Below are 26,616 nucleotides of genomic sequence, written 5' to 3' on the forward strand. Positions count from 1 at the left end.
GGACATAAAAACAGCCCTCTTCTCTTTGTCAGGGTCCCCAGACCACACCGCCAAGGGCCATCAGTTCAGCAGGCTAGTCTGCAAGTGTCTCTCTTTAGCCACTGCTCACTGGTGGCTGCCTAAGAATTACGGTTGTTGTATAATCTTAATCTGACTTTAAGTCCCAATCAAGATGGGTGACGCATGGCCAAGCAAACCACAAGATGAGCATGAATGAATATGTCAGGGGTCAACATCACCAGGAGCCACAAGCAGAACTAGAGTTGCACATGTGCACGGCTTGCTGAAGCCGCAGACAGTCCTGAGTCAGGGGCCCTGTGTCTGACCTGCACAAGGCTAGCTCTCCTCGCCCACCCTTTGCCAGGAAGCTGGGTAACAACTCTGTGCTCCTTAAAGGATCCCAACAGTTTTGACTTAACCCACAGAAGGCTCAAAGCAAGAGGATCCTGGAAAACCATGGAAACAGAAGGCATGCCCTTCAATTATATTGTTCTCTGGGTTTCATCCAAAAGATGAGACACACCAAATTGCTCTGACATTGCTCACAGACGTTTAAGGACATGACCGAGCGCCTCCATCGGTCTGGGAGGGGCCATGACACAGACGCTGCAAGAGACCAAGACCTGTCCCTGGATGGACCCTCCAATTCACGTGGGAAAAACTCTACCCTCCTTTGGGGACAAGGATCAGATTCAGGGCAGCCCACACCTCAGGAAGCAAACTGGGGGTGGAGGATGGAGAACAATGGAAACAGTGTTGGCTCTTCTGGAACCAGCTGTAGAGTAATAAAAAGAAGTCTTAGTGTCAGGAGACTCCTTCCCAGGAGGAAAGCCCAAACGCCAGGAAGGGAGCCCCCAGCACCAACGAGGTCTCCCAGAGATCACGTACTCAGCGGCAAACTTGTCCAGCCTCTTGAACAGCTCGTTCTTCACCTGTAGATTCTCTACGATGGCCTCCACCACCAAGTCTGTGCTGTGGACCACGGATGCTGCATCCGTGCTGGTCGATATGCTGCTCAGAGTCTTCGCCACAAACTCGTCAGCACCCTAATGCCGTGGAGGAAGGAGAAGAGGACAGTCACTGGGCTCACTGGAAAATGGTTGATGCGCTGCAAAGGAGGGAGGAAGCAGGAGGGAGAGGATAGGCCAGAACACCCCAGACAACCTGCACGTGCTCTGAAATTCCGAGAAATAAAACTGTCTACATCTCTTCTTAGGGTAAATGGCATCTCAATGTACTTCTGGACCCTAGGGCAAGAACCAGTCTGTGAACGACCTCAAGTGCTGGTCAGCACACTGCCGTGTGTCAGTCAAAATCTTTCAGGCTCTTAGCCGGCTCTGCTCAGGTCACTAAGCTGTTTGTTCACAGCATCGGTGCTGGCCTGTTCTATCTGCTCTGTGTGGACAGCCATGTACTATTCTATGACGGGCTTCTTGGAAGCCTGTGATCTGTCTTCCAGAAAAGGGTAAAAGTGGATCTCAGTCCCATCCACAAGTCTGAGAGGTGGTGCTGACTATTCCCCTCTAGTAGGAGGCAGGGAAGAGCTGCCTGACTCAGCAGTTGTTTATCAACTAATAATCACCCATCATGTGCCAGCAACTGGTGGTTCAAGAGCACACACCAGACACAGCCTCTGCTCTAGAAGAGCGTGCAGTCCTGTCTTTTCCTCATTTGTACCTCCAGGTTTCCACAAACAGATCTCAATCAGGGCAGAAACAGGTGGTCCCCTTATTGGCTGCCATTTTACTTCAAGATATAATTTGCCCCTGAGGATTCAAAACGGTCCAGCAAAGGCATCCAAAATCATCAAGGAATAAACAATTCTCAGAGCTGTTCCAATGTTATGTGGCATCCTGGGGAGGAAGGGAGTTTAGGGGAAAGTAGTTACATGTATATGTGTGGCTGAGGCCCTTTGCTGGCCACCACAAACTATCACAACATTGTTAATTGGCTATATTCCAGTATAAGATAAAAAGTTAAAAAAAAAACTATCAGAGCTGATCAACAGAAATGTAATACAAGATGATAGCTGATTTTAAATTTCTATCAGTTGCATTTTAACATGTGAAAACAGGTCAAATTTTATTTAACCCTAAGATATCTAAGCTACTATCACTTCAACATGTAATCAGTATAGAGATGTCTCATGTTCTTGTTCTAATCAGTCTTTGAAATCTGATGTCTACCTCGGTTTGGACTAGCCACAGTTAAAGTGCTCGACAGCCACTTGTAGTCAGTGGCAACTGTCCTTATCAGTGGAGAGCTAGATGAATACAGCTTATGTCAACTCAGCAAGCAGAAGCTGACCCTTCAAGCACATCCCTGGCAGAGGTGGGAAACACCAGGAGACCAGACTCCTGAGGAGTGACCAGTCAGGAGCAAATCATCTTGAGAACAGATGCCACCTTTTTACCCTCAGGATGGGGCCCAGAGCCTCGGCCCAAAGAGGGACAACTGGCAGAGGTGTGCGGAGTGAGCAAGTGAGAGTGCAGGTTATCTGGATTCCACTCACTCTGTCCTTGCTTCCCTCAGCCCTCTTCAAATCCCACCTGACCAGACCCTCGTCATAACAAGCTCCTCTCTATCACAATCACTAAGGACAGTGAGGACATGTGAAGGAGATCTTAATCTGCTGTGATACATTCTGCTCAGATTTCTTTAGAGAGAAAATAAAACGGTCTCCTCCCCTGCTCCTCTGATTTTAAAAGATGACTAGATTTTAAGAAGATGCAAACCCAAATCACAATAAGATACCACGTCACACCTCCTGTGATGGATGCTACAAAAATAACAATAATAATTATAGGTCAGGATGTGGAGAAATTGGAACCTCTGTACATTACTTGTAGGAATGCAAAATGGTCCAGCCATTGAGGAAGACAGTATGGTGGTTCCCCAAAAAGCTAAGCCTAGGATTGCTATATGACCCAGTCATCACACTTCTAGGTATATACCTGAAAGAACTGAAAGGAGGGACTTGAGCAGACAGTACACTCATGTTCACTACGGCACTATTCACAATAGCCAAAAGGTGAAAAGAACCAACAATATGGCTATTTATTTCTCCTGTTCTGTTATTCTATTTAGTGATTATGCTGTTATACTGGCCTAAAGTCAGGCCTGTTTTATTGGCCTCAAGTTTCAATTCAAACATTTAAAAAGCAAGCAAAGGCCATAACCCCCTAACAAATGCGAAGTGGTCAGAGAACTGGTCTTGAAGATACTGATGACAAAAAATCACCTTGGGGTTTTCTGCAAACTTCTTCTTGGCCACTTTCCGAAGACTTTCCTCAATTCCCTTTCTAGATTTTGCCAGGATGTCCTCTGTTTGGTCCACCAACACTACTGTGTGGCCAGTGGCTGCAGCAGCCTAGAACAACAACCAAAAAAAAAAGCAAGAAAACATAAAATTAAAAAAAAAATTAGTAGATAGGAATTCTCTGCAGGCCAGTGGTCAGACTTGGCACTCTCACTGCCGGGGCCTGGGTTCAGTTCTTAGTTGGGTAACTAAGATCCTGCAAGCTGTGCAGTGCAGCCAAAACAAACAAACAAAACCTGGTAGAGTTTCATACTCTACATGAACTCTAGCACTATTCAACTCAAAATACCACATAAACACAATAATAAGCCAACAGTAATTAAACACACACTTCTTCTCAGGCACTGCTTTCAATCCTTAACATGGATGACAGCAACTCTCAAAACAACCTTACAAGATTAAGAGATGGGCCCACAGTTACACACTGGTGTCTGGAGATGGACATTTGGAGAGGGTCCATGCTCGACGTACCTAAATTGTTTGCACAATGTGGCTTACACTCACATCTGCTTTCCTTCCGAGGGTCTGAAATTTTGGCACTGGCCAAGCAGAGGGGGCCTGTGTGACCAGCCCCAGTAAAAATTCTTGGCTCTGGATCTCTGATGAGCACCCCTGGCAGACATTCACAGGACCCGTCATAACTGGCTGCTGGAGGAATGAAGTGTGTCCTGTGTGGCATCAGCAGGAGAGGACTCAAGAAGCTGGTCCCTGCTTTCCTCCAGACCTTGGCCCGTGTGACTCTTCCCTCTGCTGATTCTGCTCTGTGACCTTTTGCTATAATAAATTATAGCCATGACGATGACTATATGGCAGTCCTGGGCTTCCCAGGTGGCTCAGATGTTAAGGAATCTGCCTGCAATGTGGGAGACCCCGTGTTAGGAAGACCCCCTGGAGAAGGGAATGGCAACCCACTCAGGTATTCTTGTATGGAGAATTCCATGGACAGAGGAGCCTGGCGGGCTACAGCCCATGGGGTCACAAACAGTCAGATACAACTGAGCACCTAACACTGAGAGAGGTGAGCAAGTCACCAAAGCTGGAGAAGAGGGGTGAATTTGGTGGGGAACCCTGACATAGAAACTAAGAAAACAAACTCAGATTTCAGATGCATCTAAGGGCAAAACTGAACTGCTCAGAGACAGGCACCCCTGAGGCGCAACAGCTGAAGGGAGGAGTGATGACCGCCAGTGGGGTACTTTCTCCACAAGGGGGCAAGCAGAGGTGCTGGCTTGGGGACCTTCTATTCTTGTCTCAGCTCCTCTGTGCAACAGTCCCTCTGGAATAACACAAGTGATTTTCACCTTGTTCCTCTTAACCTCTGCCCTAGCTCATCCTTTGAATAAGCCAGACAGGATTCCTCAGATTCCTCCCTGCCCAGTCCCAACACACTTTCCCTCACGTCCACTTCCAGCATCACTCAGCCTTTTTTGCCCTCAGGGGGTTGGGGAGGAAAATTCAAGCACATTTGGAACAAGAGAAAAAGCTGAAGGCAACAGAGACAAAGACAGCAGAGGGACTTCGCTGATGGTTCAGTGGCTAGGACTCTGTGCTTCCACTGCAGGAGGCATATGTTTGATCCCAGGTTCAAGAACTAAGATCTCAGAAGCTACAGCGAGTGGCCAAAGAAATAAAAAGAGAAAGTTAAAGCAGTGTCCTTTTGTTTTGAAACTTTAAAATCCCATTGAGAAAAGACGGGGTGGGGGCAGGGGGTGGGGACCACTCAAGAATACAAAGCTCCGTATGTCAGAAGTCAATGAAAATAAAAGCCACATGGTGAAGAACTCTGACAGGAATCAGATCTCAGAAGGTTGGGTACACCTTCTGTACCCAGAAGGAGGGGTACACCTGGAAGACGCCATTTTCCCAAAGAATAAGGTATTAACCTTAAAGAGGTTGAGCGGAGTCAGTGAGGGAGGTGGGATCACGCCATCTCCCTAGAAAGCCACTTGCAGAGTTGGTATCATCATGTTTGACTTTGACAGTAACGGGGCATCTTTGGTTATGTTGCAGATAAGCTATAACGCTATCCCCTTAAGATTACTTTTTTAAAAAACTGCAAACAGAACCAAACCAAGAGATGAAGCAACCCTCAAAAATTCAAGTGAACCAAGACAGACTTACAAGAATACTAAAATTCAACTGGGAAAATCCGTGGCTAAGAGTATTTTCAGCCTAAATGAGGACTTATCCAAAGTCCTCTGATAAACACCCCCAGCTCCCCCAGCCCCACTCCCGCCCATAAGGAGACACTGGGCAATTCAGTCATTGCTTTTCTTCATCCCGCGTCTGCATAAGCACACTGGAGGTGATAACAGTATGCAGACACCAGCAAAAAATCAGCTATTAAATCAAAGCCTTCTAGGCAATGTTCTAGAAGAACAAAGTACACATGTCAAATGATCCATGTCAAAGTTACTGTGTGCGTAAAATGTCTGTTTACTTTCCCATATCAACCAGAATATACAGGAGGTGCAAGGAGGGGCCAAGTCTCAGGAAGGGGGCAGACAGACCTTCCCGGTGTATCACTGATCACAGCCTCACTCTGCAAAACGTCCCTCAGCCCCACAGCGCCTCAGTGGTCTTTACAGAGGCTGCTCTTGTAGGAACTTCGTTTTAACTGTTTTCCCTATTTCCCTCTGTTGCCTTGAACATTTTCTATAATTTCAGGATCTTCAAAATGCCTAGACTAGTGAGAAAGCAATAATTGCATGCTCTAAATGGTTATCCCTCTGAACACTTTCTACTTTAGCTTTCCTAATCTTGATGTACTCATAAAGCTTCAATAAAATATGAAGAAAATCTTATAGTATTGCTATTCCACAGGCAGAAAAAGATACTCTAGCTTAAACCCAAAGTAGAGATGGCTGGTGAGGAATTTCCTGGCAGTCCAGCAGTTAGGACTCCAGGCAGATTTCACTGCCATGGCCTTTGTTCAAACCCTGGTCAGGGAACTAAGATCTCACAAGCTGCATGGCGTGGCCAAAAAATCTACAACAACAACAAAACCCCACCCAAAGGGGATACAATTAAGACTGAATGGAGGAAATTCAGATGAAAAAGATAAATTTAAATTCTTGAAATATTATCCATTTTAGGATGAAGTTCTTGGCTGCATAGCAATAAACTACCATTTTAGCACAACTTCAAGTAATTTCAATGAAAGCAGTGTTTTCATTCTACCCATCCGCAGACAGCAACCCCATCCAACCTAAAGAACTTTCCTTACAATCATTTGTTTGCAGACATACCCAAGAGACACAAGGTTGGCAACATCTTGAGGGTAACTTCCTGTCCTATTCATCTTCACAAACCCAGTGCCTGGTGCATGGTGGTGAGAGGGTAATAGGCAGGAAGACCAGGGGTCTCCAAACAGAGGAAATAAGCTGCAAGTGTCAGACAATTTTTTCTCTCTTAAGCGGTAGGAAGAAACAAACAAGTGTTAGATTCCACCCCCCCCCCCACTCCCCCGCCCCGTCTCTACACAAATTTAAAAACAGGTTTCTTCTGTGTTGCCATGACAACATGTGGTTCCACCTGCCCTTAACTTTTCTCAAACCTTGAGCTAACCAATGCATTTTTCCTATGGAAATATGTCTTAAGCTATGTTGATGAACTATGTATTTACCATTGCCTAATGGCCCCGGACAACTCGCCCGGTGCCAGTGTTATGCCAGAAGGCATGCTGTGGGTGAGGGCTGGTGCCAGTCTCTGAGTTCTGAGACGCTTCCTTTCTCCAACTAGCAGCCTGCTAGTAGCTGTATAAAGTCCGGCTAAAGACTAGCAGCAGGGCACTCTCTCTGCCCCCTTCTGATGTCTATGTCAGAAGCCTTCTCTATCTCTTTTATACTTTAATAAAGCTTTATTACACAAAAGCTCTGAGCGATCAAGCCTTGTCACTGGCCCCGGAGAGAATTCTTCTCCTCCAGAGGCCAAGAATCCCAGCGTCTTTCATGGCACAACAACAACCTTTTGGCAGGCACTCAATGTATATCTGCTGAATAAGTAAATGAACAAACAAACCACAGGGAGTCCACTGCCTGGTATGCGGCAGATACCTGACATTTCCATGGCATGAGTCCAGTGTTCTGATTTTATTCATCTACTCCAAGTGGGGTTGGTATTCCTCCCTACTGCTGTGTCTAACGGGCTATCATTGAGATAGAGTGAGCATGCAGGCAGCCTGTCCCTCGGCCCCATGCAATCCATGTCAGACCTGAAAGCTACATGACTGAATCCCAGACTGGTGCAATAAGCAAATGCAACCTTAAGCATGGCCAGTAGTTAGATCTTCACTCACAGCTTCAGCTACATGCTGGTTTGAAGGCTAAAGCCAGAAAAAACATAACAAAAAGTGCTGTGTTTTTCTTGGAAGCCAAGTAATTGTACTGGGATATACAAACAATCTGGATAGTGGGGGAAGCCTTCAAATAGTTTGGGTGAAAAAAATGCAGATTATTAGAACATGATTTACACCAAATGACCAAGGGCCACACAAAAACTTTGGCTTCTCTGAGGTGAGCACTCTTGCCCCACCACCCCAACACCTGAGCTCCCCTGGGGGAGAGAGGAGCCCCCTTACGGCAGCACGCAGGGCATAGCTCTGCATTCATTCCCTTCACTACTGCCACCTCCTCTCGACTCAAAACCGCGCGGTGCCAGTTTCAGGCCCCGGGATAAAGTGAAGAACAAAACAAATCCCCTGCTCTCAGCAGCTTTCACTCCTCACAAATTATCCTGTCTGGTCTTCATAATAGCCTTCGGAGGAGGCCCTGTAACAGTAAGTGAACAAAGTCTGGATGTGAGGGGCTTTGAAGCTAGGCATGCCTGTATCCCGAGCTCACATGCTGCCTCCAAGGGGAGCCAAGGCATGGCTGGGTCCGAGGGGAACGGTCTGAACCAGCTCTGAACTGGGCTAGAGCCAGACTCTGGAGCCTGTCTACCAACTCTGAGACAAAAGAACTCCTTAACTCTCATAGGCTGTCTCCTCATCTAAAATTGGAGCAGAAGAGTTGCTGAGAGGATCAAAAGAGTTAATACTTGTTGAGAGGATTAAGAGAGTTAACACAGTAGAATTGCTGAGAGCATTAAGAGTTAAAGAACATGTGATATGCTAGGCACCCAGAACAGGGCCCAGGATATCACAACAGCTTAATGATTTTATTCTAGGCAGGCCCCTCCTTCTGCCTTCTGTAAGAGTCCAAGGCCTAATAATAGATCCAGGTACTGCCTCTAAAGGAAACTATTTTACTTTGTCTTTAAAATTACATCTTTGGATCTCACGACTTGCCCCCTTTCTGGTTTTCATTTCCAGGTTTTCTTTTCTGTGTCCCTGTCCCTACATTTTTACAAACAGGTTAGGATCCCTCTTCATTTAAAAAGAACGTTTAAAAAGCAGGGGGACACCCACAGACCTCGTTAGCCACCTGAAGCTGACCTGTGCTTCAGGACAGAAGTCCTTCACTTACCGGGGGGCCCAGCTGTATGTGGAGCTCCGGCACTACTGGAGGCAAGGACGCATCGATGGTCTTCTAAGCGCTAAAGCCAACGCCTGTTCTAGGCCTCATCTTCTACTTTCCCACAGCACTACACACTGCCCACTAAGCGCCCCCATTTTAAACGCTCCAATTTCTTATCTCTATCTGTTCCTTTTAGCCATATTAATTCTCTCAATCTTCTCAAAGGAATCTCTCAGGGTTCTGCCTTCAGCATTCTCCTCTGGCTCTACACCTTTTCTTTCTGGAACCTTACTCATTCTCATGATTCCAGCTAGCTGTGAAACCAGCACATTCTGTCCTAAGCTACAGTCTGTACCACGTGCAGGCGTGCTAGGTTGCTTCAGGCGTGTCCGACTCTGTGACCCTATGGGCTGTAAGCCCGCCAGGCTCAACTGTCCATGGGATTCTCCAGGCAAGAATACTGAAGTGGGTTACCAGGCCCTCCTCCAGGGCATCTTCCCGACCCAGGGATCGAACCTGTGTCTCTTACGTCTCCTACATTGGCAGGTGGGTTCGGTACCACTGAGCCACCTGGGAAGCCTGCAGTCAATACCTCGTGACCCTAAAGCCAGTTCTCTTGACCTCCATTAACATTACCACTATCCTGAGGGTCACAAGCGTTGCTGGACAACACTTTTTTTCTTAACTTCCGCCCTAATTACATCCAAAGAAGCTCTGTCCATCATTTAAGGCCCATTTCAAAAGCTACCCTCTCCACATGCATGTCCTTTTTCTTGTTTTAAACCTTAGAGCTAGGTTTTTACTGCTGTCACCAGACTGCCTGACGCCAAAGTCCACGGTGCCATGTGGCCTCTGCTCTTAGATCTCTCTTAGCGGCAGGCACTGATCTGGTCCTTGCGGCCCCTGCCACTCATCACCTGCACGCGGTGCTGGTCCGGTAACTAACTACTCAATACCAGGTGCCGAGAACAGAGTGACCCAGGCCTGTGCCCGCCCCCAGCGCCGTCACACTGCTCCGTGGGCTGCCTCCCGGCTCCACCACCCCGCCCCGAGGTTCCCTCCACCTCACGGATGCCAACCCATAATCGGACAGAGAGGCCCTCTCTCCCTCTGTCAACCTCGAGCATAGGCAGTCACTCCTCTGTGCCTCTACTGATTTACAGATACAGCAGGTCCTTCCTGCAGTACCCTAAATATAGAAAGAAAAAAAAAAGAAAAACAGTGTGGAGCTGGTGAGAGTCACAGCTACCAATGATCACTCAGTGATGTTAACAGTAGCTCAAACCCCAGGACATGAATATAAGAGAGAAATAAGAAACAAACGGTTGTAAGCGACTTCAAGTTGCAAAAATCTCACAAATTTTAGAATAAAGGTCATAAATCAATGAGGATGTAGGAGAAATTCCAGATGTGAAAGATAAATTAGATATGGAAAAGTTAACTACCGTCAGCTTTTGATGATGAACTCAAAATACTGAATAATAGCTAGAGACCTTTTCAAAAGACCTGCCGCATGGTCCACTTCTTCAGAATTCGAAGTAGCTGTTACCACAAAGTCCAACATAGGGTAATTCTGTCATACGCTGAACTTCAGTCCAACCAAAATTTCCAGTAATGCAAATTTCATATACATATATGTAGTGCAGTTACATATATGCCTTTCTTTAAACATATACTTTTTAATGTCCCTTTTTCCTTACCTAAGAAGATATATCCTATGTATCTATAACATCATATTTTCAGTGTCTAAAGACTGTATCTTAAGGTAAGGTATTTAACCCACTGAAACTTTCATCTGTATCAGATGACACCCCAGATAAGATAAGCAGGTCATCTGTGCCTTCATGACAGTTAGCTGTTCATACCTGTACCTCCTCTGGATGGTGAGCAACTCAAGAGCAGCAACCACACATTACCTCTCACCCGCTTCAATGCCTAGCACAAAGGTACACTTAATCTTTGAGAAAAGAATGCATGAATAACAGATCTAGTTTTTAAAATCTTCAATTTGTGAATTATCTTAGGAAAAAGTTCTCAAGAAATCATGACTGGTTTTGCTACTAGAAACCCTTTATAACAAATTTTACACAATCAAGTTACTGATATAATTATGAAAAATCACACACAAAAAAGAATAGACAGAAAAAAAAATAACAACTGGATTCTTTAGTCAATTACCAAATTTAAAAAAAATACCACAAAAAATCTCTATTATTTTGGTGGGCAGATCAACCATTTTCTGGCACTGGTGGTGGAGATGCCAGGCTAAAGGGGAACTAGAGGGCAACTGCCGTGTAATATGACCACCTCTGTACTTTCCAAACTGGATTTATGCTTAATTTCCTCCAGCATGTCAATGTGTCCTATACCATTTATCCAAGGGGCTGTGGGCAAAGAGACCCGCAGACCCTGTGTGTGTCCGTCCATCTGTGAGGGACATGTGTGAGCCAGGTCAGGGATGGCCGCAGACACACAACACAGCTTTCCCTCCAATGCCGCTTTCTTCTCTATCACAGTGGGGAGAGTGAGAAGCACCTTAGTCTCTCGAGAGGGAAAGCATTTACTGTTCAGCTTTAGTAGCTACAGATAACAGAGATCATCAACCACCAGAGCAGGAAGGCAGTGCAACAGTTCTCAGGCTTTCTAGCCATGAAATTATTCCTCCTAAGAAGGTATGCAGAAGAGCAATACATAAAGCATAGGTCAGGGGAGAGGGGTTTGGGAACCACCAAGGAACCACACTGAACTCCTAACCCTAAAGTCCATCAGAGTGTAGTGTTAAAAACCTCTGATCTGTAAAGTAATAGCCTCCAATTAAAATATTTTTTAAAAAATTAAAATTAAAAAAAAAAAAACCTCTGATCTATTCAGGCCTACTATGATGGCTATTATTAAAAAAAAAAAAAAAAAAGGAACAAAAACAAAAACATAAAATAAGTGTTAGCAAACATATGGAGAAACTGGAACTCCTGCACACTGCTGATGCAGCCCCTGTGGACCGTGCTATAAGAGTTCCTCAAAATACTAAAAATAATTACCATATTATCCACGAATTCCACTTCTGGATATATATCCAAAAGAACTCTAACACAGACTTCGAAGCAAGACTCTAACATAGCTGCAGACCATGTTCACGGCAGCATCCCCAATAACCAAAAGGTGGGAGCAGCCCAAGTGTCCAGTGAAGGATGAACGGGCAAATAAAATGTGCTACAGACATGCAATGGAATATGACTCCACTAAAAGTATCCCACTGTAATATTATTCCTCAAAAAGGAAAGAAATTCTGGCACATGCTACAACACAGATGAAACTTTTAAGATTTTCAGATGAAACAAAGCAGTCACAAAAGGACAAACACTGAGTGATTTCTCTCATACGAAAAATCCAGAACAAATTCATTGAGACTGAAAGTAGAAAGATGGCTGCCAAGGGCTGCGGGAAGGAGAGATGGGAAATTATTATTTAACAGGCATGTACTTAAATGTCACTGAACTGTACAATTTTAAAGTAAGTTTTCCTGTTTTGTTTTTTTTTTTACCACATACAACACAAAAACCTTTAATCCAACATACCTTCATTTTACTAAGAAAAGCAGCAGCAACGAAAGCAAAAATATTATTCACCTAAGATCACATATCTATCAAAATCATAATTCTGTAAAAGGTACTTCTGTCTAGATTACTAACTAAGCTTTTCAATGGCTCCTGGTGATCACAAAATAAAAGCGCCTACACATGGCATGCAAGGCCCTCCAGGAAAGGGATCCACCTCCTCTCCAGACACACTGCTCACTGTTGCCAGAGACCACCGCAAGGCGTGTGTAGGTGCCTACATCTGCTATCACCTCTCACCTCCAGGCCTCTGTACTGTCCATTCCTTCTCCCCAACTTCCCCTCATTAACTAAGCATTGCCACCCCCAAGACCCTCTGAGTCCCAACCAGGGAGTCCTCCGTGTTCCAGCAACAGCCCGCACACCCTCACCGCTGCACCACCACACTGGGTTACAACCACCCGTTCCAGCGCCATCTCCCCCACTCCTGTGCTTAGCACCCAGTTCCTCAGTAGTGTCCAACCTCTGCGACCCCATGGACCGCAGCATGCCAGGCACCTCTGTCCATGGGGTTTCTCTAGGCAGGAATACTGGAGTGGGTTGCCATTTCCTCCCCCAGGGGACCTTCCCAACCCAGGAATCGAACCCTGGTCTCCTACATTGAGGCCAGATTCTTCACTGTCTGAGCCACCAGGGAAGCCCAAGAATCCTGGAGTGGGTAGCCTATCCCTTCTCCAGGGGATCTTCCCGACACAGGAATCGAACCAAGGTCTCCTGCATTGCAGGCGGATTCCTTTCCAGCTGAGCTACCAGGGAAGCCCCTCCTCCTGGATTCTGACTAAATGAGACCCACACCAAGACACACTGTAATTAAAATGTCAAAAGTCAAAGACAAAGATTAATATTGTAAAACATTAAAAGCATCAGGAGAAAACCAACTTGCAACACACAAGGGAATTCCACCAATAGCAGAAACACTGTAGGCCAGAAGGGAGTGGCACAATGCATTCAAAGTACTGAAAACAAAAGCAAAAACTTACAACCAAGAACATCCTCCCTGGCAAAGCTCAGAGTGAAGGACTTCATCACTACTAAATCTGTATTACAAGAAATGTTAGTGGGACTTTCAGCTGAAAAGAAAGGGCACCAATTAGTAAGAAGAACACATATGAAAGAATAAATCTCACTAGGAAGGTAAACATATATAACAAAGGTAGTAGATTAATCATTTACAAAGCTAGTATGAATGTTAAAAGACAAAGAAGCAGTTAAAAAAAAAGCTACGATTACTATAATTAGTTCAGGGGTTATTGTTGTTGTTCAGTCACCCAATCATATCCAACTCTGTGCGACCCCATGGACTGCAGCACGCCAGGCCTCCCTGTCCCTCACCATGTCCCAGAGTTTGCCCAAGTTCATGTCCATTGCATCAGTGATGCCATCCAGTCATCTCATCCTCTGACGCCCTCTTCTCCTTCTCCCCTCAATTTTTCCCAGCATCAGGGACTTTTCCAATGAGTCAACTGTTCACATCAGATGACCAAGACACTGGAGCTTTAGCTTCAGCATCAGTCCTTCCAACGAGTACTCAGGGTTGATTTCCCTTAAGGCTGACTGGTTTGATCTCCTTGTTGTCCAAGGGGCTCTTAGGAGTCTTCTCCAGTACCCCAGTTCGAAGGCATCAATTCTTTGGTATTCTGCCTTCTTTACAGTCCAGTTCTCACAACCCTACGTGACCACTGGGAAGACTATAGCCTTGACTATACGGACCTTTGTCAGCAGAGTAATGTGTCTGCTTTTCAACACACTGTCTAGGTTTGTCATCACTTTCCCGCCAAGAAGCAGCTGTTTTCTGATTTCATGGCTGCAGTCACCATCTGCAGTGATTTTAGAGCACAAGAAGAGGAAATTTGTCACTACCTCCACCTATTCCCCTTCTATTTGCCATGAAGCAATGAGGCTGGATGCCACGATCTTAGTTTTTTTAATATTTAGTTTTAAGCTGGCTCTTTCACTCTCCTCCTTCACCCTCATCAAGAGGCTCTTGAGTTCCTCTTCACTTTCAGCCATTAGCATGGTATCAGGCACATATCTGAGATTGTTGATATTTCTCTGCCTATCTTGATTCCAGCTTGTAACTCATTCCGTTCAGCATTTCTCATGATGTGCTCAGCATATAGGTTAAACAAAACAGGTTGACAGCAGACAGCCCTGTCGTACTCCTTTTCCAATCTTGAACCAATCAGCTGTTCCATACAGCATTCTAACTTTTGCTTCTTGACCGTACAGATTTCTCAGGAGACAGATAAGATGCGCTGATATTCCCATCTCTTTAAGAGCTTTCCACAGTTTATTATGATCCACACAAAGGCTTTAGCACAGTCAATGAAACAGAGGTAGATGTTTTTCTGGAATTTCCCAGTTTTCTCTATGATCTAGCAAATGTTGGCAATTTGACCTCTAGTTCCTCTTCCTGTTCTAAACCCAGCATGGACATGTGGAAGTTCTTGGTTCACATAATGCTGAAGCCTAGCATGCAAGATTTTAAGCATGACCTTATTAGCATGAGAGATGAGTGCAATTGTCCGATGGTTAGCACATTCTTCAGTACCACCCTTCTTGGGAATTGGGATAAGAAAAGGTTCAGTCCTGTGGCCACTGTTAGGTCTTCCAGATTGGCTGACATATTGAATGCAACACCATGATGGCATCATTATTTAGAGTTTCAAATAGTTGTACTGAAATAGAATAGTTAAGGGATACACAAGATAAAAAAGTGTGAAATGTGACATCAAAAACATAAACCAAGGAGGGTTATTAATGTTGAGCTTCAGAATAGGGCCAAACTTAAGTTGTTATTAAATCAAATACAGACTGTTACACATACAAGTTACTATATGTTAGCCTTATGGTAACCACAAAGAAAATTAAAGTCAATGCAGGAAATTGAAGATATCTGAAATACATATAAGAATTCATAATCAGAATTTATAAACATTTCCTACAAATCAATTAGGGGAAAATGTACAACACAATTCTAAAATAGGAGTTAAATCTATAAGATATTAAATAAGAATATATATGGCCAATAAACATATAAAAAGGGGTTCACCTCATTAGTAAACAGGAAATTCCAATAAAAATACAATGAAATACCACTAAACCTACTAGAATGACTAAAGGAACAACAACATAATCCTATAGAGCAAGGAGGACCTTCCGACCCTGATGGTAGAACTCTAAACTGATATAACCACTTTGGAAAACGGCTCAGCATTATCTACTGAAGTTGAATATATTCATATTTTGTAATCCAGCAGTTTCACCCAAGAGAAACATGCACACATGTGTATCAAAAGACAGGACCATGAGTGTGGATAGCAACAGTGCCGTGAGGGCTGATTCCAGCAGGTCTAGAATCAGTCCGAGTAGCTCTGCTGAAGTTCCCGCATCACAATGACCCCTGCTCCAGGTGTGAAAGCTACTGCTTCACAGTGTTGCTCTTAACATGAAGAAGTCTGGGGGTGGTTGTATCAGCTTATCAACACTGCTGATAAGAGTGATACTGATGATTCACACCTGATTTTTAAAGTTACATTATTGAAGGTTCTTACTTAGAAAAGAATTTCACATGTCTTGGATGCAAGGAAACCAATCATACTCATTTTTCCCAAATTAATCAATGAATTATTCCCAACTTCCCGAGGAGATAGCAGTGGAAGAGTAGATCACAAAAAGAAGCGATCTTTTTTCATCTCCCATAGATATACTTTCAATAAATAAGGAGGACTTTCCCTGGCACTTTAACTTGAGTGCCAATAATCTGAATCAACCCATTGAAGATCCACTGAGGACTCTAGTTTTATATGATAGTGACTACAAGACCTCCAAGACAAGAAGTTTGCAATGGGAAAAAAAAAATGTATTTGAAGGCTATGTCCTCAACTCCACGACTTCTCTAGCTTTGGTGGAAAGCAGGCTTAGCCAAAGAGAAATATTTTTGGACAAGGATGCTTCAGAGCTATAAAAATAGGCCCAGTAAATAGCACATTTGTCAAAATGCCCGAGTACTCCAGCCACAGGGCCAAGGAAACATGCCAAGCAGAAGCGTAATGGATTTCTATATTTTTGCAAACATACCACGACATTTGAAGCCCCTTCTCTGAATTATTGCTTGAGTGATCAATTTGTGAGAATTGCAACAACTGGTCCAGTGAGGGGTTCCAAGTGCCGTTACACTACAGGAGGGCTGCATTTCAACATTACATTCTCTCTGAAAACCACTGAGCTGTATGTACCCTCTGCCACAACCAAATTCTGACTTCTTGATACCCAGAGGAGGTGTTCACCCAGAACAAGCACACTGAGTCACTGCTCCCCCTGAGGCTGCTGCACCTCTGCATTAAGACCTGCCCTTGAGTTCTCAGGACTTGATCCAGGGAGGAAAAAAGTCATAAATCAGTTTTATCTCCCAGAGCTGGCAAGTCTGGGTTCATGATTCTCTCTGGTTATGCAATGCCTTGAACTTTGCCATCAATACAAGCTGTGTTCACTGACTTTAACAATCGGAAAAAGGCCTTCTGTTGAAGTGTTCAACCACCACCACAGCTGGTTTATACTAAAAACCATTAAGTTCACTGGTTGGCCTCTTTTTTTAACTTAGATTTTTATACCTAAAAAAGTATTTCTAAAAAGCCAAAGGAATGTGCCTCCATTTTTTAAATGAGTCTGTTAAATACACAATTTTTTTAAAAATTCAATAAGCATCTGGGTTTGGTGATGGAGAGAAAAAATAACTTCTCTTCCTGGACTCTCTACTCCCATCTCCCACAAATTCTGGAAAGGAGATGAGATAGACGGACCCATCAGTGGCATCAACCAGCTCTCAGTTATATTAAGAATCTCTGAAGGACATTGCCAGAATGGACACTTTCTGAGTAGAGAAGAGAGCTGCAAATCCTAACTATTCTCCAGGAAGATTAATATGGCAATGGTTATTAGGATGAGGGTTTTTTCCTCTATTAGATTCTGCTGAAATGAACCAATTAAGATGCTTCCTCAACAATTCAGGAATCAATCCTTGTTCTAGGAATTAGAAGGGAAAGAACAGGGGCAGGAGCACTCCTCAGAGCCTTCTGCAAAATGGTAGACATTCCGACAGGAACCCCGTCTTCAGAGGGCATGAGGTGGCCACAAAGTCAACAGTGGCAATCACAGAGGGAGAAAGCTCTCTGGGAAAGCTGGAGAGAACAAAGAAGTCATGCCAGGGGAGCCTGAGTCTATTATGGGCAGAAAGATGGTAGCAGAGGATGGAGATGATCAGCTGAACCTGGAGCTGAAGAAAGGACAAGCTGCCAACTGTTGACTCCAGACACACACAGATTCCCTTGACCATGGAGGCCACACTTCTCCCCAAAAGACAGTAGAGGCCAAAAGGTACAGATAGGACTGTGGTCATCTCAGCCACAGGAATCTCCAGCCAGCAGAACCGTAAGTGAAAGATTTGAGTTCCAGCCTCAGCTCTGCCTCTGACCCTTGGGCCCAGGTGACAGCTCTGCTAGGATGATTATCATAATGGTCACATGAAATGACAGACATTAAAGTACTTAGAACAGGAAAAAAGTGCACAAAAAAGACCACACATTTGTAGTGTTTTTTAAGTGCCAGGCTCAGATTTAAATGCTCTATGAGTATGAACTTATTGTAATAACCAAATACAAGTAAAGAAAGCACTAAGATTATCTCTCAACAACCCACACAATTAGTCTTAAAATCTTTAGAATTATCTGAACTCTCCCAAGCTATCAGATCTTCAAGCATTGCTAAAAGAATCTAAAATAAGAGAAGTCATCACCAGATCAGAGCTGATGGATCTACACTACATAAAAGCAGCTAACAATTATTAAACAGCTTCCACTGAACTCACTAGCACAGCTCTTAGCTCATTTCCACCCTCAAAACACTAAGACAAGTAACATTATCTGTTGATAAGGGAAGAAGCGGGGAGAGGCTAAGAGACTCGCTAAAGATTCCCACAGCCAGGAGCAGAAGGGCTGGAACCCAACTCCAGCAGGCACCTTACAGCTTGCTCACTTTCAACCACACTCAGCAGAAACCATCACACGTTTCAGCATAACCTGGAGGAAGATACAGAGCAGCAACCAGCAGCATCACCTGCCTGTGAATCCAGGAGAGCCAGGCAGTGAGGTATGTGCCTAAGGCAGAACTGGGGAGAAGATGGAGGGCAGGGAAATGAAAGGGGCAGATAATTGTGAGGTGCATCCAGACACAGCAGAGAAAACCCCAAACCTGACTGAGGTACCATTTCTGCTCCAAAATGTCCAAACATGTTTCGTGGCATTCATTTTTCTGCCTGTCAGCCCCATCTCTTCTAGAGTATCCCCAGCCACACTCCACGTCCAAAGACTAGCATGCCAACAGAAGCTGATCCATTACATCACGGAGATCAGAGAACAGACCAAAAAAGAACTGTGTGACAACACAGGAAGTGAGGGAAGAACTTCACTACACACCCACCCCATGTGCTTGAGGACAAAGTTAATACCTGGGAATAAAACTATTCCCTCCATAAAGAAGTCTGAGTCCCAAAGGACAGCTTACAACTTAATGGTGGTGCCAGTCTCCTGAGATCTTAAAACTTCTCTTAGGCCCCTGCACTGCTTTCAAGCAAATTTCAGCAGAGGCAAACTCACTGAGGCAACAGGGGAAACGTACAGCTAAATAACACAAAGCAATTCTGATCATTCTTCTATCCAGCATCAGAAAATTCAGAGTGGGGGCGGGAGGGTGGGGGGGCAGGAAAAAGAGATGGGCGAACCAATGCAGAGCCGAGAGAGAAGACTTCTAACCTACTTGAGCCCTCAGCAGTACAATGTCAGGGGAACTTATCTGTAGTTTAGAATATGGCTCCCCCAACCCCATCCTCTTTTAACAGCCTAAGGAGTTCTCCCCAGAAAAAAGTGCACTTTTTGCTCTTTAAGAGGGACCAAAAAAAAAATCTTTGGGTGCAAACCCAGCTCCAACCCCCTTCAAGATGCAAACTCTCTCTTCCTCAAAGTATGGCATACTAAAAGGAAGGTAAACCAGAAAGCCAAGAAGTCCACTCCTGAAATGCCATTCCCAGAAATCCCACTGGCTGCACACCAGTAACTAAATGAAAGCCATAAACTCTCTGAGCTCCTTATATGAAAAAAAGGCAATTCAGGAAGCAAAGCTTAAACTCATTCTACAAATGGAAGAAATGCACAGCTAATAACTTTCTTTTTTCCCTTTCTTTACAAAGCAAAAAACAACCTATCCCCTACTCGAGGGTCAATTACTGGTGGAAGCTTCTTTGCTGGCCTAAGTATCCAGCTGAAGATAAATTGGCAATCAGACCCAAGTAAGAATAATGTGTGAACACACAAAACAAGTTAACCTTACTTAAATATTAACCATGAGTCAGGTGTGTTTTTTTTTTTTTTTTAATTTAAAACAACCAAAAAAAATGACAGGCAAAGTACTCTTGGACAAGACAAATATACATATGGTCTGTGCTCTGATCAACTACATATTATTAAACACAGAATTCACTTGTCTTAAATTGCTTAATTGCTTGAGAAATGTGTCAGGCTCCCACAAAATCTAGGGTTGTTTTTTTTTTTCATCCTACTCAACATGAACTGAAACACATGCCAAAAATGACATTTTTAAAGTATTAAAAATGTTTTTAAATTATTAAAAAGTTTTAAAAATTTTATTAAAAATTTTAATTATTAATAATTAAAGTATTAAAAATGTAAATAGAACTACACCTTGATTAAAATTTAAACTATTTCAGAAAGAGTTCTGCAGAATGAAGCTAAATGCAAATTAAGGGCATAATTTAGGTGTTACTTTGTGCTTATGCTTTTAAAGCTTTACTGAGGACAATAAAAGAGGCCCTCCCTCTCTTCAGAGGTCCCTGAACAAACTGCATTGCCAACTGGCATTCACCTTGAAGATCAAGCAAGAAGGGACAGAACCACAGCCAACACTCTCCATCTTAAGGTTACAGTCCTACCACAGCAGCAAGATCAGAGATGGGAATGGTGTGAGGGGACGATGGCAAAAGGACAAGGGTAACGCCATAAAGGTAATAACCCTCAAGACAGCTAACATTCAAGTTCCTACGAAATGCCACTGGGCTAAGTGCTTGATGTGTGCTAATCCATTTAACCCTCTCCACTCTCCTAGGAGGCTGGTCCTACCTCAGAGATTAGTAAAATAAGGCACAGAAGCACTTTTCCCATGTCAGTACAGCCAACGTGAGGCAGGCCAGCAGAGGCCATCCCAGCTCCCCACAGTGAACTGAATACAATCTACAGTCAAGATATGTAAACTAATAAGTCTATGGCACTAAATAAGCAAAACAGATTTACCCAGTACCAAAAGCTGTAGGTCAAGGAGCATAAAAAATGAGGCAACACCGCCTCAAACAGCATGATCTAGGGTAGAGTGCAAAAACAGATCAAAGCCAACCAATGGGCAGAAAGTGGCACAGAGATATCTTTCAGGAAAGGGTGGTTCCCCTCCACAGGATTAAAACTGCCACCCACAGTGGCCGAGGCTCTTTTAAACCTTGTTATGTAAGGACAGAATTACTTAAATCTTTGGTCTTTATCAACTTCTTGATCAACAGTTCCATTATATTTTAAGCAAATATAGTATTTTATACCTGCCCATGATAAATCTCTCTCTCTCATGGCATTGGGAGATTTGGGTGGAGCAGGGAAATACAAATGCACTCAACCTAAACTTTCTTTTGAGTATCATGTAGTATGTAAAGTGTGGAAATTTCAAGGTTAAAGGGACTTACCCCTCCCACCTCACATATAATAAAGATTCCATAACCCAGGCATGTACACAACAAACAGGGTGATCTGAGAAGAAATAGGAGCGTCTCAGGGTAAAAAATTAATGAAATACAGATTTCAGGAGAAATTGCTATCAAATTAATATGTTGCAAAAAACCTGCAGTGTAGGAAAGTTTAAGGTATATAGTAATAATAATAAAATATTTTTCTAAAAAGGAAGCACAGAAAACAGACGCTGTGGCTAGAAACAGACAACTAAAAAAAAACAAAAAAATTAAACTCTTTCATGATCATAGCCACTTAACTTGAGTACTCCTCCAAGAAAAATTAGATAAATGCCTCCCCGCCCACAATACAAGTAGCAAAGCACTGAAATGCTGAGAATATTATCAGCTAAGCTATGAAAATCACGGCTACCTGATTCGATCTGGAAAATAACCGCTAAATATCAGTAAGTAAAAATACAAGTATCACAGCGTGTGTGTGCGCACGCGTGCTCAGTCGCGTCCGACTCTTTGTGACCCCATGGACTGCAAACCCGCCAGGCTCCTCTGTCCATGGAATTCTCCAGGCAAGAATCCTTGAGTGGGTTGCCAATTTCCTCCTCCAGGGCATCTTCCCAACCCAGGACCTAGGTAAACTGCACACCAGACTGTGAATCACAGTCCAGCTGGAACCAAGCAGAGTCCTGCAGATGCAGCGAGATTAAAGGCTTCTTCAGAGCCCTCAGCCGCCCGCTCCCCCAGTCTCCCCAGCGCCAGAGGGCACTGGGTCAAAGACATCTCGTGCAGCTGTTAGTGAAGTCTCAGGGCCTCATACGCTCCGATTAGGTAACTTTACAAAATGCTACAAAAGTGCTGACTACTATTCTTTTCAGCAAGCAAAGGAAACATTCGGAGGGGAGAAAGAAGACCATTTAGGAGAGCAAAAAACTGCTCTGACTAACGACTGCAGAATAACTGATAAAATTAAAACTGATCGCAGTCCGGGTCTCGAGAAGCAAACCCCAGAAACAGGCTCGGCCCAAAGACACTAGACCTTCGGAGGAGTGGAGACTCAAAGGCCCAGAAATTTCAAACTACACGCGGGAGGGTCGGGGTGAAGACTCCCCGAGTCTCCGTGGGCGCTGGCCTCGGGCTGGACACCCCACTCTATGTCACGGCCCGCCAGCGCCTTCCTGTCAGGAAAAGCGAGCGGGCATTGGTGCCCGCGGACGGCCCACCTGGGCAATGCCGGCGCCCATCAACCCACCGCCGATGACCGTCACGTGCTTGACGAGGATTTTCTTCGCCGAGGCCGCGGCGGTGGAGGAGGAGGACATGGAGCGCACGAACTGCCTGGTTACGAAAGCCATGGTGCAGAAGGCGAAGGCAGCAACAGGCACAAGACCTGGCGGAGAAGCAACCTGCAAAGAGCCCGAGAAAGAGATGCGAGCCGACGTCAGGGGGCGGAGATCCAGGCGCCCAGGAGCCCGCGCGCCCTGGGCGTCGCCGTGACGTCATCGACGGCGGGGCGTGGCCTCGCGGCCCGCTTTCCCCATTGGCCGAGGCCCCAGGGACGGCGTTCGAACGTCCGAGCGCGGCGTCCAAGCCCAGTTAGGCTGGTTCGGGCAACCGCCCTCCTCTGGAAAACCCGAGGGCCTGGACTCAGTCACCGCCGCCAGGCCAGGCGCAGAGGGGCGGTTAGCGCTCGGGTACCGGCCCAGGGCAGGTGTTTCCTCGGAAAAGCCACGGGCCCCTTGTAAGGGGAAGTCGGTGGTGTTGCCTTGTTGAATCCTCGCTGTTTGTCCTAGTGTGTAACTCGGCGCCGAGTAAATACGGGCTATTTGGCAGTGGTGTTGGGGAGACCAAAAATGAGCACCTTCCGTTCACGTCACCAAATAACCAAGACTAGGGAATATTCTAACCCAGTGCGTATTGTTCCTGCTAAAAACGGAAGGAAACAAAGTGCTCACACCCAAAGCAATGTCTACTGACACACGAGTTTTAATGTAAAAATCAGGCCCATTAAGCGAAAGAGGTTTAACCTTTAATTCCCCGTTTCAACTTTACATCTTTATCAATGCAGGGAACGAACGTGTGGACGGTTTAGTCAAAGAGCAACCTTTGTAGTGTAACTGATAACAATAGGCCAATCCTCTCGCGTGAGTAATTTTTAGTTACTGTGCCTTAGTAATACGGCATTCTTAAATTTTATTTTAAAATATTTTATAAGGATTCACCAACCCACCATCCAAAGTCGGCCTCTTCCTATTGGAAGTAACTTACATAGTGAATCCCTTGTTCACCATTCCTTTGCTTTCATCTCATTTCTATTTCTAATTCTGTAAAAATATGGGAGAAGTGCTTGTGTTGAGCACTCCATTAGGCTTGGGACATTTCTAAGGAGATCATTATTGGCTGAAGACACTGTCACATCCAAATAAAGTCTGCTAAGTGCTATAGAGTGTGTGTGTGTGTGTGTGTGTGTGTGCGCGCGCGCGCGTGCATGTGTTAGTTGCTCAGTCGTGTCGGGGTCTTTGCAACCCTATTGACTGTAGCCTGCCTCCTCTTGCAAAAAGCAACAAGACTAGAGATTACACAGAAAACCTAATAACTTGAACAGATGAGTTAATTTACGAAGAAAAAAGCATTCCAGGCACAGGAAGCAGCACATGTAAAGGTAGAAATGTAAAAAAATATTGCCCATGTGAAAAGGATGAGAAATTAGATACGTTTGGGGGTGAAGCTAGGATGGTAGAATAGGAGTATGCACAGATGATTCTGTCAGTGGATTTTCGTTCTCATTTCAAAGTTGTGTCTAATGCTAAGCCAAACACATTCTAATTACATTGTCATCACAACATACATTTTTTAATGAGTCTGAATGCTAAGTCGCTTCAGTCCAACTCTTTGTGATCCTATGGACTGTAGCCCACCAGTCTCCTCTGACCATGGAATTCTCCAGGCAAGAATACTGGAGTGGGTTGCCATGCCCTCCTCCAGGGGATCTTCCCGACTTGAATGGAATTCATGGATCTCACTAACAGGCAGTTTCTTTATCACTAGCACCACCTGGGAAGTGCTTTACTGTGTGTAATGTAAGACATAATGCCTGAGAAATTGGTCCGTTTTCAGATCTCTGATTTCCTTTCCTCAGAAAAGAAAGAACAACCACACAGTATTTTTTAGCAAATCTGAGGCAGTCTGTATTACGTGAAGAAAGGAGCACTGGAGTGAGAGTCAGGAGTCCTGCTCAGTCCCTGGTATGGAGTGTGACCATCTGCAGACAACCTTCCTGGGCTTCAGGTCCTCATCTTTGAAAAGAAAGTACTGAACAGGTATCTTTCGAGCTGTTACATACTCAGAATCTAACCCTCATTTATGCTCTTCTGAACCAGGAAGACCACACTGACCTCTATTCCTGCCCAGTCCTGATCAGATGACAGTTATAATAGAGTCATTCTTCTTTTCGCCAGAACTGCAATTCTTTTCCTAAGTGCAGCCTTGGACTTTTGGGCACCTGGTAACAATTTCTGTGGTCCTTGACTTGCACCTTCACCCTGTTCTTGGGGGAGTGCTTCATTTCTCTCTGCAGGAAGAGTGGTATATCGGGAAGCATGGCCCCGGTCACCGATTAATTCAGAAACAGCAAAGGAAAGGGTATCCCTTTTTACAGGTAAGGAAACTGAGGCCCAGGGAGGGTCAGGAACTTAACTGAAGTCACACAGCTAATGAATGGCACATTAGAATTCAACCCCAAGACAGTCTGTTTTAAGGACTCATGTTCTTGACCACTGTGTTTTTTTCCCTCCCTTCATAGCAACCCTAAGGTTACCACTGCTATCCAACTCCAAAGGTGAAGAAACTGAGGTTCTGAGTGATTAAGTCATTTGTTAAATGTAACTGAGATTAATCACTGGCTAGGCTGGGATTTGAGTCCATTCTAACGTCACTCCTTTCATAATTTCATACTCCTTAGAAAGTGCTGCTGCTGCTAGAGGGGAAAGAAATTGGGGAATGGGCTCCAGTAACACATCTGTAAGTCTAGATTTGGAGCTTTAACTGTTACACTGATGTAATCATTAAGGTTAAGCAGATTAACTTTTTTAGACCTTCCTGCTAATTAGCCCCAGTGCTGTAAGTTTTGCACAGTGATTCCAGCACTTACACCTGAACATTCTATACAGCCATGTGTTTTATACCATCCTGATTTCCAGCATGTGGACTCAATGCTTTTCAAATGGAAATATCCATTGGTAATTGTCTACTGATCACCTCTACTGGGAAACCCCTCAGCTACTTCACTGTAACTTACCAAATTTGAACCTATTATTTTTCTCCTTCCACAATGCTTGTTGCTTCCTTTTGCATTCATCATCTCAGTTCATGATGACCCTGGTCATCAACCAAGAGTATTTTCCTTCCCACTCACCACCATGTTGGTTGGTCAGATGTCATCAATTCCACCTCATTGATTTCATCCAGGAGTCCTCCCTTTTGTCCCCCTCTGCATTTATTCAAACTGTCTCCCGAGTAGAGGCTGAGCCCATTCCTAACATGCCTTCATGAAACTAAGGTCTCTTCCTCCCAGTTAACGTTTCACATCCTTCTCAGACTGATTTCTCAAGTTATAAACTGGATCACTGCACTCCCATCCTTTTAAAAACTTTGTCCACAGGATAATGACCTAACTTCTCAAATCCTGGCCTCACTACTCTAAACTCACTTATTTCCTTCTACTCCTTTTCAAATACTTTAAATCCTAGTCACAAAGAACCAAGTCGATTTCCTAGCTTATAAATTGGAAACTATCTGATATAAAGATCCTAATATTTATAAATGAGTTGAAGGGTAAAATATATTTTGACTAGCTATACTTCTGAGATCTTCAGAGCCAGGTATTTATTTATTATTTTATTGAACGGGAGGAAGCAAGGGTAAAACAAGCATTTAACGAATGCTTAATTTGCCAGGCTCTGTGCCAAGCATGTGATGTGTATCTTCTCATTCACTCCCATCTAATGTTGTTGTTTCATAATGTATATGTTTATTTATATTCATTCACTATATTCATATAATTATATATAATAATACCTAATTATACTCATAATGTATATGTATATTTCATAATGTATATGTTTCACATCTGGGACAACTGAAGCTTAGAGCAGAAAATAACTTGCCTGATGTGTGAGAGGGAGAGAGTTTAGAGCCAGGTGTTGAGCTTCAGGCTACCCGAGTGCAAAATTGTTGCTTATAACCGGTGTCTTAACCTACTTCATCATGATGGATGTGTTACAGCAGAGTGGTGAGGATAATTAGAAGGTTTTCAAGCAGAGAAGATGTTATAAGCACATTTCAGACAGAAAAATGTATATGTAGCCTGTACAGGAACAAAGCATAGAGAGTGGTCTAGAAATGGATAACAAAAGCCCGGGGAACTTTCAGGTG

The 26,616-nt window shown here is 44.2% G+C and overlaps 1 protein-coding gene across 1 annotated transcript in view; it reads right to left on the bottom strand.

Moving 5' to 3' along the window:
• The window catches only part of HADH (hydroxyacyl-CoA dehydrogenase), a 41,126-nt gene extending 18,484 nt beyond the window's left edge, over window positions 1-22,642 (bottom strand). Inside the window, exons 1-3 of the mRNA XM_065907186.1 lie at window positions 22,407-22,642; window positions 3,242-3,370; window positions 889-1,046 (exon numbers count right to left, since the gene is read on the bottom strand). Of these exons, the coding sequence (XP_065763258.1) occupies window positions 889-1,046; window positions 3,242-3,370; window positions 22,407-22,538 (419 nt within the window). The 5' untranslated portion in view covers window positions 22,539-22,642. The remainder of the gene's footprint in view (window positions 1-888; window positions 1,047-3,241; window positions 3,371-22,406) is intronic.
• Between the last annotated feature and the right edge of the window lie 3,974 nt (window positions 22,643-26,616).

This window comes from Muntiacus reevesi, chromosome 16 (genome assembly GCF_963930625.1).
Source record: "Muntiacus reevesi chromosome 16, mMunRee1.1, whole genome shotgun sequence".
Classification (NCBI taxonomy): Eukaryota; Metazoa; Chordata; class Mammalia; order Artiodactyla; family Cervidae; genus Muntiacus; species Muntiacus reevesi.